At 32.7% G+C, this 14,601-nt stretch overlaps 1 protein-coding gene across 1 annotated transcript in view; it reads left to right on the top strand.

Moving 5' to 3' along the window:
- The window catches only part of LOC108770449 (uncharacterized), a 35,577-nt gene extending 20,976 nt beyond the window's left edge, over positions 1-14,601 (top strand). The window contains exons 7-12 of the mRNA XM_018522050.1: positions 346-645; positions 1,785-2,090; positions 2,730-3,032; positions 13,519-13,675; positions 13,848-14,008; positions 14,162-14,601. Of these exons, the coding sequence (XP_018377552.1) occupies positions 346-645; positions 1,785-2,090; positions 2,730-3,032; positions 13,519-13,675; positions 13,848-14,008; positions 14,162-14,481 (1,547 nt within the window). The 3' untranslated portion in view covers positions 14,482-14,601. The remainder of the gene's footprint in view (positions 1-345; positions 646-1,784; positions 2,091-2,729; positions 3,033-13,518; positions 13,676-13,847; positions 14,009-14,161) is intronic.

Genomic DNA, 14,601 nt, shown 5'->3' with positions numbered 1-14,601 from the left:
GTAAGGCACTTATTTAAAATAACAAAAAATTACATAATTTTCTATTGCTTTAAAATTCAACGCTTTCCTATATATTTTAACAAGTTAAACAATTGGTACGAACATCTTTAATACAATTAATCATCGTCTTTCAGTGATTTGAATGATGTCTCTCACACATATATATTTAAAACCAACTAGTTTTGATAATTTTGTGAAATAATTATTGATAACTGTTGAATATTGAAAAATACTCGACAGTATATCACATTTACTTTGCGCCACGATGACTCCGATCGATCTTACGCCACGCGATCCGTTCCGCGATTGAAAAACCATCGAAGAGCTTTTGCTTCCCTTTTATAGTCGAGTTCGTGCAGTTGTCACGCGGCGTGCAGGTTGCAGCCGGCGAATCGGTCTTCCTACGGTGCTTGGCGAACAAGCCGGTGATACAGTGCGAGTGGTCATGGAGGGCGTCGAACTCGAGCAAGGAACCACTGATGGTGAAGAAGTTCACTCCAAACAAGGACGCTGAACACGACTGTTCCGTGCGATTCAAGAACATATTGTACGAGGAGGAGGGTCTGTGGACTTGCGGGGTACGTTTGACGCCCGACGGTATCCTGCACACGGCGCCCGCGGCGACTGTCAGCCTCCTGCCTACAGGTACGCGACGGTTCCAGCATCAAAATATACTATTAGTGTCACTAGTGCAATAAGCAAATTCGAGAAAAAATTTCATTAAAATTTCAAAAAAATTTTATTAAAATTTCAGTGAAATTTTTTAATGAAATTTTCTCCGCCACTATTACATTATTAGTGATACCACTTGTTAAATTTACTTATACTAGTAGTATATTTTTATGCGGGTTACGTTTAATTAAGAAATAAATATGCCCAAACCCTACAATTGTGCGGTCGTTATCTGACGTCCGATCCGATTGCTATGCAATTACGAGCGCCGTGCGAAAGAATACTCGTGCAATTACGAATGATGTCTTAGTGAAAATTGACTGCTTGTAGAAAAACAGTAAAATGGTGTTAATATTAAGAAATTTAAAGTAATTGCATAATAATATCTGTTTCAAATGTCTGTACTTTTTGTCTTTCTGTTTAATCATGAAATTAAGATCTCATGTTCAGAATCTTAAGACTAATTGCAATGAAAAAAAAAAAGTAATTAAAAATTTAATACACTTTGAGTTATTGATATCGGAATTCAACGTAATTTCGATCTCGTATAATTCGACTGCACTTTTCCTTCCTACATTTCACCTTTTTCTTACATTTCGTCTAATTTATGTAGTATTTATATTAAATGAAAACTAATTCTAACGCAGTTATAAATTGTATTCGTATAAAGCAGTAATATAATGACTAATTAAATTCGATTTTGTTTGATCTTCCCGAGAGGATACGTTTTAAAGATAAAAAATTATTAGCTATCAAAATTCAAAATTTTAAGAAACGATACGTAAATATACATAATTATACATAAGTACATGTATAAATAATATTGTTTAATATTTTTATGATTAAAACTCTTTGTTATTACAATATTATCAATTTCAAAAATTGAGCACATATTTGTATAGACTTTTTTCCAAAATTTTCAATATCATCTAATATTTCTGTAAAATTTACACAACGCTGCGTCGTTAGAAATTTCTCAAAATTTTATTTTTTATGTGTTTTCGGCAAATAAATAGAATCCACCAACGTTATTCACATGGATCTAAACGTACATTTTCCACGTCCCTCGACTTCTAATCGTGAATTTTTCTTATCATGACGGCCGATTCCAGCTAAGGTGAGCTTCGTCGAGGTACCGACTGACACGGCGGTGCCAGTAGGTGCGGAGGCCACGTTGAAGTGCGTCACCAGCAGCCGCGTGGAAAAATGCGTGTGGACGTGGAAGCCGTTGCACGGCAGTGATCCGGAGATCGTCCTTAATGAATTCCCGAGCAACGGTGATCTCGGTCGCGATTGCTCGCTTCACCTTCCGCACGTGTACACGGAGAAACAGGGTTACTGGAGTTGTCAGGTTTCCATCGTGTCGCTCAATACTGTCCTGACATCGCCGCCTGTGAAACTCGTGGTTTACGAGCAAGGTAAAAGATGCTTATGATTTTTTAATGGTAGAAGTCGGGGTCAGATAAAACTCCATGGTTTTGTCAATTACAAATTTTTTTTATAGCGATTACTTAAAGCCAGTAAATTTTGTATTTTTTTATTATTAAATCCGTAATATCAAATTATATCTTTACTTAATATGTCGTTAATTTAACTGAAACAACTGAGCTAAAGAATTTAACTAAAAAAAAATGTAATTAATTTGACTCAAGTTTAGTTTGTTATTTACTAAGTGCTTATGTTAATATATATATATGCGTGTGTTTATGTTGAAACTAACCACAGAAATGGATCGATTTACACCTTGACATTTATATTCTGACATAAAAGTTAAAAATAACAAATTATTATTTAACTTAAGGAATTGGATTATCATTGCTCCTTTGATATCTAACAGTTTCATCTATAAATAATCAAAGAAAGAAAAGTTTCATGTTATTATTTAATTTTTTTATCTACTTTGTGCATTGATTAATTGAAAAATGAACAGAGCATCAAATCGAATCCGTCCTTACCTTTTTGGAAATTCGTTCTGATTTACCAGAGTGGATTAATTTTCATTTAAATGTTGTACATTCTAATTCTGATTCTAATGTGTCGCTAACATCTCTTTCCAGAGGAAGTAAAGTTCTCAGAGCTGTCGCAGGATATCCAAATCTCCTCCGGCGGCAGCGTTCTGCTGCGCTGCGTGACGTCCTCGGCAGTGGAGCAGTGCCGGTGGTCACTCACCCCAGTCAATTCTAACACCACCGTGGTGGTGAAGCAGTTCCCAGCAGCCGGAAACGAGGCTCGCGACTGCAGCGTCCGCCTGAGCCACGCTCTCGCCGAGCAGGAAGGTCTATGGACCTGCGGCGCTAGGATACACGGCCAGCAGAACTACACGGACGCGCCACCCGCGAAGCTGAGCCTCCTCGAGCCAGGTATCATCGAGAACTAACAATAAGACGGTCGGTTTAGTGTCGTTTCTTCACCGCTACGGTGAAGGAAGCACCATTAATCAATCGTCGCGCGATTCCGGTGTGCTCGGTCTAGGCTAAATTATGCGTCGTTAATCGCCATGGAATACTGTAAATTACAAATGATTTAAATGCTCAGAGGATAATATAGAGGACTTATGAGTACTGTGTTACTATTAATTCAGCGTTTCATTTTCAAATCGTCAACCTTTTTAGTTGAATCTTTGAAGTGTATACGCAGCTTGTCTTTTTGTTTCATAGTATTTAGATCCTTCTTCTTAATTTACGGTATTCGATTATTGTAATAAATGTTCTCGCATTACACGCATCTTTAGTATTTAGATTCTACTTTTTAATTTACAGTCGATAGTTTTAAAAAACGTAATCACATTCCATTCCTCGATTTGCCGAGATCCATCATCAACCAAAAGAGATTTTGATTCTTGCGATTACTTTCATTTCATGGACTTTTAATCAATGACAGAAACGGACTGAATCGATAACATTTTACACGAATACATCAAGTTCATCGGGGACGGCTTTATCATTGAATATGTATTATGTTCAAGGCGTTGCATTAGGCTACAATAAATTTTCTCAGAGTGCCTCGCGTGAGAAGGATCTTGCGTGCAAGAAGCGCACATAAGGACCATATAAGCGAGCCGTCACGTGGAAGAGGATCTCTCGCGTGTGGAAGAACTTGCACCTTCGGTTGCACCGGTCATATGTATATTTCATGAAACTCAAATTGACGGGCAATTATATCACGTAATGGGAACTGTATCAAAATAGCACAGATAATAATTTAATAGACATTGATATCAAAACGACGCGGAAATTTGTTATCTCATTCTTAACTTTCAAATCATTATTCACAAAAAGAACGTTTTTGCTAGAATTTCAAAACTTTATGCAGCATTGCTCATCGTGTTTGAGTTTCCTACGTTATTACTTTGATGGTCCGACAAAATTATTTTTGGATCTACATCTATCTAAATTTTCTAATATTTTAGTAAAATCGTTCTTTCCGTTTTTTATATCAAATCTGTAATCGTCACATTCTGCTGAGTTTCATGAAATATACTTAAGACTTTTGTTCCAAGCCTGGCTACTTCGCGTCTCTGTGAAAATAAAGGACGTATATATTGTATATATTGTATATTATATATATATATACGTTTGAATTTATTATTTACGATGAAAATCCATGACCTTGATGGTCGTGATGACTGTCGCAATAAACCGCGATCATGAAAGCATCCAGACGAGCTGTACGAATATGAGAACTGCAAGTGCCACGGTATATGCGTGTATAAGTGTATAAGGCCATGGATTCTAAGACGCACGTCTTTGCAATCTGCGGTAAATAAAGCTTCTTCATTTACGATCATCATTTGGACCTCATGTCGTAGCAAACAATCAGAATACGTTATTAATTTATGAAATAAATAAATTGTCAAAGAATTAGTAGTTTTTCTTAAAAAATCAATTGTGCGATTTTCTTTACAGAATTATTACAATCTTTATACTCAATATTGACGACAGAGATTATATAAAATCTCACGAGGGACTTAATTTTACCAAATAAGTTGCTTTTGATTCTTTTACTTTTTAAGCAATTCGATATGTCTCGTTGGAATAAAGAAAGTTAGTTTCAATATTTGCGAAGTTGGTTCGCAGCGATAACTTAGTCCTCATTGGCCTCATTACGGCTACCTAGTCGTTCAACTGAAAGATAAACTGTGCATAACTCATCGTCCCACATTTGTTGTCCTCCAAGCGACGAGGATCCACACTCGATAACGACGTTACGAGAAAGCAAATCCAATTGATCGTGGAACCTCAAATGTCCTGAAAATTATTATGGGTGGAAGGTGATAGATCTGCATGTCTGATGAAGCTTTATTTTACTAGATTATGCACGGAAAGAACGGTTTCGTTGAAGTATCTAAAAATTTGGCTAAATATCTATTATATTAGAAAATAATTTTGTTGGACTATCAAAATGATTACAGTGAGTGCAAAAAGTAATCGTACAGGAGAGGTATCTTTTAAAAAAAAATCTTGCTTTTTTAAAAATCAACATTAATTAGCGAAGTATTTATTAACAAAAAATAAAATAGATTTTATATCTTTCAAGATTATAAATATTTTACCTAAAAGCAAGGAATAGAAGTACGCGTTACATGTTACTTTTTATCATTACTTTGTTACAATAACAATTTTGTTATGACATTGTGAATTTTTCATAACAATAATGATAACATTAGAGTTAGAAAAGTCAAACATTACTTGTAACGAATTGGAAATGTCACTCATTACTGAAAAAAAGTAATATTTTGTTAATAAAAAATGTCATCATAATTGCTAGAATATTCAAATTTTTTGCAGCATTGTTCATCACGCTTGAGTTACATAATCATTTTGACAGTCCATCAAAATTATTTTCAAATTCGTATTTACTTAAATTTTTTAATATTTTAGCAGAATCATTTTTTCCGTATAGATGTGGAAGCGCGAGTGTTGCCGGGCCGTTCGCTAGTACGTGTGTGCTAAAGAAATAATCGCGATCGATTTTATTGTGTATCATAAAAGACGACCGTACGAGAACGATCTTATACCGCTTCGTCGATTAAGATTTGTCATCTGTTTCGACGCGTAACGATCGTTGAAAGGATAGTCAAATCCTTTAGTATGTCTAAGATAGCAATTTTCGCGCTCTGTCTCAGGCAGTATTATATCTGATTAAGTAGAATACCCAAGCAGACAATATTTGTTTAAAAAACGTTTAGTGGAAACATTTTTTATGCTGTATAAAAACGTGAAATAGGCGTTATTAACATTAAACGTAACGTTTATTAAAACGTCGAAATGTCGTATAAGAACCATATTCTAAACTAGTAAAAAATACTTAATAAACGTCTTATACGCTTCATTAAAAAACATATGAAATGTTAAATGTATATTTTTAATTTATATGTTTATTATGTAGACGATTTTTATAACGTTTATTAAACGTATTTTGAACGTTACTGTGTTGTTTGGGTATAATAGCGTGATAAAGCTTAGAACTGCTAGTTTTGACGGATATAATAAATTATTAATTATCGGGTATCGCCTGCACAGAAAGATTTTACTGAAGTATCTAAAAATTTAACTAGATATAAATCCGAAAATAATTTTTTGAAAGTAACTTTCTTCATGATATGCTGCAAAAATTTCTAACATTTTAATTAGAGCGTCCCATACAGGGTGATTCAGAATAACCCCGTGTGAAATAGACGTTATTAACATTAAATGTAACGTTTATTAAAACGTCTCGTAGAAGAACCATATTCTAAACTAGTAAAAAATGCTTAATAAACGTTATAGACATTTTATAAACTTCATTAAAAAACATATTAAACTTTAAATATTTAAATATAAAATTGATAACAATTTTTTAAATGTTTATTTTCAGTTTATATGTTTATCATGTATACGATTTTTATAACGTTTATTTAATAAACGTATTTTGAACGTTTTCCTTGCAAAGACGTGTTCCTAACTGAATTCTGAGATGATTTTTCTTTTATGAAAAGGTCCATAAGGGCCGATTTCAGCACCCTCCAGATTTTGTTCAAACACATAAAAATCTATTTCTTGAGGTCAATTATATTCAATTAAAGTTTTAGCTTAAATGGAGCGATGGTGTTGCCATAGGAGTTTTCATAAGGCCGGTTTTCAGTCTATTTCAATTTTATTTTAAATAATCGGAAACGTTTTATTATTGTAAGAATTATCGAAATCAGGTGATTTTAGCTTAAACGTACGTATTTGACACCTGTTATCTTGTAACTAGTCAACCCTACATCAGCACTCTTATGGTTTTAATCTTTTCGTTATTATAATATACTATAACTTCAAAAATAGCATTCTTTTAAATATTAAAATTAAAATGTACATGTTAAAATAAAATTTGGTATAAAAAATAGAAACGAAATAGGTACGAAAAATAGAGAAAAAAATAATAAAATTTAATATTAAATAAAATTATCGAAATCAGGTGATTTTAGCTTAAACGGACGTATTCGACACCTGTTATATTATTTTTATATTTTATATTATTTATTATATTTATATTATTTATATTTATATTATTTCCTTATCTTAAAATTCTAACGCTAAATAAATAATATATATGCACGTGGATGTCAGTAGAAAGAACACCGTTTGTTTATGCTTTACATTAAATGTAATAATTACGATATTTTTTCCAAAAATGTTGGATTTGTATCGCTATTTCCAATTAACAATTGCAAGAAATATTATGGAAGACACACAATTGTCCTGAACACAGAAAGTTCTTAACGCAATGAACGTCAAAATGTTTTTTCTAGATTTTTTCTTCTTTTTTTTCATTTATGCACGCCATCTCTCTGAAAATGCACAGACGATCTGGTCTGGCTTCACACTCTATAGATTAGGTCTGTCCATTAATAATAAATATGAGAGAATATTAAGCCTCCTCCGCGTCGTCATTATTCTCGGCTTTGGAGTACTTCTCCTCGAGCCTTGACTTCTTTTCGGGACTCGCATCATTCCGTGCATCCTCTGTTGCATCGGCTCCGGCCGTTAATTTCTTCTTTACGCAGCAACTGGAGCGTCTAAACACAAGCTTACACAGCTTTCGACTGAGTACGGATGTGTTGTGTTGTGTCGACGATAACGGACAATTGGAACGCAACTTGTGTCGCTATGTGCACGAAAGTGTCTAGGGATGCAATTCGAAAGCACCCAATGTACAGGGTGGGCCATCTATTGGTACGTTTTTAAAAATGCGATCAAATGAGCATACATTGATATTTTTTATTAATTTTTTTTTTGTTGTGAAGCTAAAAGTATCCGCGTCAAGAATGAAAAACGATTTCGTTCATGTGGCTCCCTCTACTGGCCTTACAGTATGCCATTCGGTCACCCCAATTAATTCAAGAAATTCAAAAACGTACCAATAGATGGCCCACCCTGTAGATATAGTATTATATCACGTTATATTAATCTAATATATTAAAAATTTGTGGTTCTCTCTGTTTTATTTAATAATAAATTTTATTATTTTTTCTCTATTTCGTTTCTATTTCTTATACCAAATTTTGTTTTATCAAGTATATTTTAGTTTTAACATTTAAAAGAATGTTATTTTTGGAATAACAGTACAATAACGAAAAGATTAAAACCATAAGAGTGTTGGTGGTAAATGTAGGGCTGACTAGTTACAAGATAACAGATATCAAATACGTTCGTTTAAGCTAAAATCATCTGATTTCGATCATTCTTACAATAATAAAACATTTCCGATTATTTAAAATTAAATTGAAATAGGCTGAAAACCGGCCTTATAGAGACTCCTATGGCAACACCATCGCTTTGTTTAAGCTAAAATCACTTTAATTGAATGTAATTGACCTCAAGGAATAGATTTTGTATTTTGTGTTTGAACAAAATCTGGAGAATGCCGAAATCGGCCCTTATGGAGACTCCTCCTTTATCTGATGCTTACTTTTTGAGTTATTAAAGGATAAAGCTAGCGAATCATAGGCCACGTATAGAAAGTAAGTAGGGGCGGCGTACCGACCGTCTGACACGAGCAATCACTCGTTGCGATCGGCTGTCTAAGGATATAATTATTATCAGTCTTCGCTCAGGGTCACGTCTGGTTGTGTATGTAACTCGTTTCTTATTCCAAGTGATTTCGAGTTGAATAATTAACCGGTATTAATTAATAACAATAAACCGATAGAATATATATATATATATCATTTGTTAATCATTCTTGTAGTACCGATCAAATGCGTGAGTAAATGTTATTTGTATAATTTGCTTGATTGTTGTCATCAAGCTCAGTCCTCGCGTAGGGTTACATCGAGTTGTGTACGCGGTTCTTATTCCAAGTGATTTCGAGTTGAATAATTAAGCGGTACTAATTAATAATAATAAACCGACAGAATATATCGTTCGTAAATCGTTCTTTGTAAATCATTCTTGTGATATTGACTTTGGTATCGATCAAGTGCGTGAGTAAATCAGAAAGTGTTAAGCCATGTATGGTACAGACTTGTAGCAGAACGCCGTCGCGATGAAGACGGATGGAACATTTGGGAAGACACTATTAGCTACTTCTGTCATTCTATTTCGTTGTTTATTAGATATAAAACAAGGATAGAAGGACATAAATAGCGCTAATAACTTTTCCCCGAACGCACCTATGTGGCCTGTGATTCGCTAACTTTAATAACTCAAAAAGTAAGCGTCGGATAAAATTTTCGTAAAGGAAAAATCGTCTCAGAATTCAGTTAAAAACACGTCTTTGCAAGGACACAGAGTTATTCTGAATCACCAATTATTTTGACGGTCCAAGAATATTATTTTCAGATCTGTATCTAGCTAAATTCTTAGATACTTCAGCAAAATCTTTCTATGTAATTCAGAAAAGAATTTTACATTAAAATTTTTTATACTTGTATTTTTTTTATCTTAGACATATAAATTTATTAAACTTGCTGAAAAATCGCTGGCATTCTCGGAAATTTCTTTCGAGAATTCTTGCGAATTTTTTCTTTGTGTTTTACAATTCGGTGAGGAAAGTCGTATTTTTTTTAATTTTATAAGATTTTATAATAGAAAATAAACCAAACGTAGCTGATAATGGGATCTAAGAATTCAGTTATTGGCTATCTGATTTTTTATTCGACATTTCGCGTCTTTCTGAAAAAAGAAATTTGTTGAAAAATATGCATTTTTATTGAAGTTATGTAAAGATATTCATTTAGTGTCGATATATACAAAAAATATGTATGTAGTTTACACGATTTAATCTTAAAATAAAATTAAATCGTGCAAAACAGAATGTGAAAAGTATATAAACGCGTTTTTCAACTATATTTATAGCGATAATCCAAGTACATCTTTTTAATATCATGCACATAAAGATCACGAAATTATCATTTGATTACGCATTACGTCAACATTCTTTGCTTTATCGCGGCATGTGGTATCCATTTTTAATTTAATTACGTCGTGCATTTGCATTTACTAGTGTTAGATCATTTTGCATTATCAAAGACGGTAGTCCCATTACCGTTCATCATTCGAGATTCTCCGATAAACCGTGAGATTTATCGGTTCGTTGTGGGCCGCCTGGTAAACCACAAATTAACAATCCTGTCGGCTTTTCTTGTTATCCCTATAGAGATTAAGAAGGCTTCACACACGAGTTGTAATTAATTGCGATTTTTTCCACGGTAATTTATCCACGCCTTCATCCACGCTGTTATTATCGTCAAATTATTCTTTCTCATGCATATAAATTATATGGCTATGTGTTAAAAAACATTTTAACTTTAAAATTAGGCACATATAAATTTGTTATTAGATAAAATTGAAATTTCGTTTCATGTTGCAAGAATTTTTCTGTTTAAAATAAAAAATAATACTGATATAATAAAAAAATATTTCAGCTTTTATTTATAATAAAGATATGAAACAAGATTAAATAAATTACATATTGCAGTATAACATATATTATAATATAACACATATGTAAGTTAAAAAGAAAAAGACTACAGAAATAAATTAGTAAACAATAATGTCAATCAAAATCAAACACGATTCATCAAAAGGTGGATGCGTATAAATAAATTTTATTAGTATAATATAACAAATTATAGACGGTTTGGATATTTTTCAATATAGCAAAAGAATTAAAATACAAAAAAGGTTCAATACTAACTAGTCGTCATATAAAACGCAACATTAAGAGAGAATAATCTGCGACGAGATGTAGTATTGTATAAAATATGTTTGTATAAGATATGTATTGTGTACAAGCGCTTGTTCATCGAATTTCCAAATTAACGGAGAAAATATTTAAAAAATTAAAAATAATGTACAAATTTGATGAGAATAATTCTAACTTACGCGGCAAACGTCTAGGCAAGTTGTTTAGTAACGAAAAACGAATCGCACACTCAATGTGCTCATGTGAAAGTCGTGATCAAACCGTGACATATATAAAAACATCCTAAAAGAAAGATAATAAAGAGAGGGAAGCATCAAGTATTTGTAAATATATTTATTTACACGCGTTCACCTTGTATTTGGCACTGATTAGCATTACTATTTACTATTGGTACTGATTGGCATTATTGTTTACTAATAGATATAATAAAAAAATGAAAAGTTTATTATATTTCTTATTTTTTACATTCGTTTTCGATCAGTACATGGAATTATTTTCTTTGTTAAAAATATTTATTATTAGCAATATCATTCACAATTTCCTATTTATATTTTTAACAGCGAGACTGCGTTTAAATGAGATTTTGCATTTAGTTAACAAAGATTCTAGTTAAATAAAGCGCGAAATCGATTATCTTAACATCGATATATGTACATAAATTAAAAATATTATATATAAGAGAAAATATTTTATACAAAAAGTTTCTCACATAGTATCCTGCATTATGTTGTCTACGAATTTACAGATTACAGAAAAAAAGATCAAGTAACTAATTTTTCGTCTAATGACTTTAATTAAAATTAATTAGATAATTTTTCCTGATTTTAATAATATTGCAATAATAATTGCTTATATTACTTTCTTAGTCTATTTTCAAATAATTGAATGATGATTTAGAAACTCAATGTGCTCTTTATGAAATGCATATATTTTGTATATACAAAAATATAATAGAACCAATAAATAAGTTACAAATTAATAAAAAATTATCTAAATGAGAGTATTAACCAACGATAGATAAATGTATACACAAGCATCACTGACTGCGTCTCCCGTCCCACATTTCACATTATTTATTATAGAAAGTCATCATCCTTAAGTTAATATCGCGCTTCTATCTTTCATCATGTTTACTGTTTAACTTGTGGTCGCTTTTGATATATGTCCGTTATATATACGATTCATGATTATGACTTATGATTTTAGCCACTAGTGTATTTAATACTAAGTAGGCAATTTTTAGCGTTAAGGTTTTAGCGTTCAGAAAATTCATGTTCGCGACGAGTAACATTCGCTCAGCTCGTTGATCAATAGTGCAAAGGCATCATCATGTCGTTTTAGGTCTCCAGTACCTAATTAAATTTCTTGAACTTTAATAAACTTTACTTTGAGGAGTTTTAAACAAATTCAATTTAAATTGGCATAATTACAGAGGCAATTTAATTATCTGTTCAGTCACGAATGTAGATATTATATTTTACGTTAATACTGTGCTTTACAAATAATTACGGTGACAAAATATGCACGCGATCAAATCTGAGCAGCGATTCACTCGCAGAGCGTATGAATCTTCATGTGCCATTAAGTATCGTTAAGCACCGCGAGGTATTCGCGAGGTCTTCGAGCGCGTTTTGAGTCTCTGAGTGTTGCTGTAAACTGTTTTTTTTTTCTTTCTCGTCTAAATAAATAGTAATGTGAAAATGTCACAGCGACCTTCTCATTTCCATCATCCCGTTACTAACTACATTATAGCTGAACCTGAAGGAGCTCTTTTCGAGTTTAAGGCAGCTGCCACAATTTCAAATTGATGCACAACACAAATAGCGATAATTAATCAAATATATCCACGGAAAAATATTGCAGGCGCTAATTTTTTAGAGAAGTATGACATTTACGAAGAAGTTATATTATTATTACATTTAGTAAAATGTCTATCGATTTCAAGCAACGCGGTAGTAATACAAAACTATACACACATAAGTATATTATAGATATATCTAATATTTCATATAAACCATCGTCCTTATAATAACTTGATATTTTAATATAGAAAACAATATTTTTAATATTATATAATTTTTATTTCACAGTCTACTTGTGACATTTACGTCTAACATTAAAATGTATGAATATTGTCTGATAAGTATAGCGCTTGAAATATTTCTTTTGGGATTTTTCTAATGTCATCAATGCACGCGAAATCAGCGTTGCACGATCTAACGATTCAAACATCTATCAAGCCACGACAGTCATCGATGCACAAACGTTTGGTGGTTGGTGATCAAAATGGATAATCTGCACCGGAGATTTAGCGGTTTTTGGTGAGTGGGAAAAATTTTAGAAACTGCTTTCCTGATGGTCTCAAGAAAAATTCATGTTAAAAGCAAATTTGCCGCTTCAACAATAAAGCGATTTTTAAAAATTCGGAAGTCTTAGAGAAAAAACTTGTTCAGTAAAAAAAATGTAATCATAAATATTTTTATATTTTTGGCACTTACAATATTCGAGAGTTTATTGTATAACGATAAGCAAGATAAAACATTAAATTTAACAATATGTAATATGTAATATGTTTTGATAAATATTTTTGATAAACTGTGGATTTTGATAAATCCTTGAGGCTGTAAGGATTAAAAGAAAGATCAATTCAAGAAATATCGATCGTTTTTTTAGAGCCCGTCACTATCGCAGTTTGGGCCGCACCTCACAAAATGGTCACTCTTGCGTGTAGAGTCGGATCTGTGTCATCGGAGACTAAATGCCACTGGATTCACGCTCCAAATGTTCACGTATATCAAAACTCCAGCAGGCAGCTTGCAAAAAAAACGAGGTAACATTTTTTGCAATATTTTAGATACGGCGGAAAGTTTCGTGCCTTTTTTCCCCCTATAAATATATCTCTTGAGAAAACGACACGAACTTTCCGCGGTACCTAATACATATTATATTGTCTTTCTTATTATGCATCCATTGTAACACATTTTTCTTACGCCGTAATGCAGGCACAGCTTGCAAATGGATTACACTACAGGTGTATGCAAGCTGATCTTCAAACCGGATCAAACTGATCTAGGACAATGGACTTGCAGATTTACAATCAACAATGATAATGCCGATATTGAGATAGGAAATGCGACACTCGTTCTGTTGAACACTTTAACAGGTCTTTGCATTACACACATTTCATTAGAAATCTCATTATTCTCATTTCTAACCTCTCTTTTAAAATTTTATAGTTTATTAGTTTTTCATTTTTAACATATCTTACATATCCTTCTGGCAACACACAAGAGATAACTTTTTGTATTGCGTGCAGATGAGAAACTAGGATGGATTGTGGGGACTCTAACGGCCGTGGTCTTGTTCCTGATGATAATAGTCGTAGTGTTGGTGGTGTGCAAGGCGCGAATCTTTATCCGTAAGACACCTGAAATTTTGGAAACCTTACCTCCTGAAGAAAGGAAACGGAGATTATGCAGAGAGAAACATACTGAGAATCAAGGAAAGATCAATTTTCAATTTGTTGAAGACAACAGTCACACTTCGAGCCTTGAGAGCGTCCTGCCTAACAGAAGTCCGCGTGTGGGGAAGGCTCACGGAATACCACCTAAAACCTTCGAGAATGGTGGACTATAATATATTAATTATCAACATCGAAATTAGAGAAGCAAAAAGACTACGTTTTGTAAAAGTTACAAATACTTGAGTTATGAACAAAAGTTAATATTTCGTATGTATAGTATGTATAGAACTACT

This window comes from Trachymyrmex cornetzi, unplaced genomic scaffold (genome assembly GCF_001594075.2).
Source record: "Trachymyrmex cornetzi isolate Tcor2-1 unplaced genomic scaffold, Tcor1.1 scaffold127, whole genome shotgun sequence".
Taxonomy (NCBI): domain Eukaryota; kingdom Metazoa; phylum Arthropoda; class Insecta; order Hymenoptera; family Formicidae; genus Trachymyrmex; species Trachymyrmex cornetzi.
The sequence above is the reverse complement of the archived record's forward strand: the minus strand, read 5'-3'. Positions and strand labels throughout refer to the sequence as shown.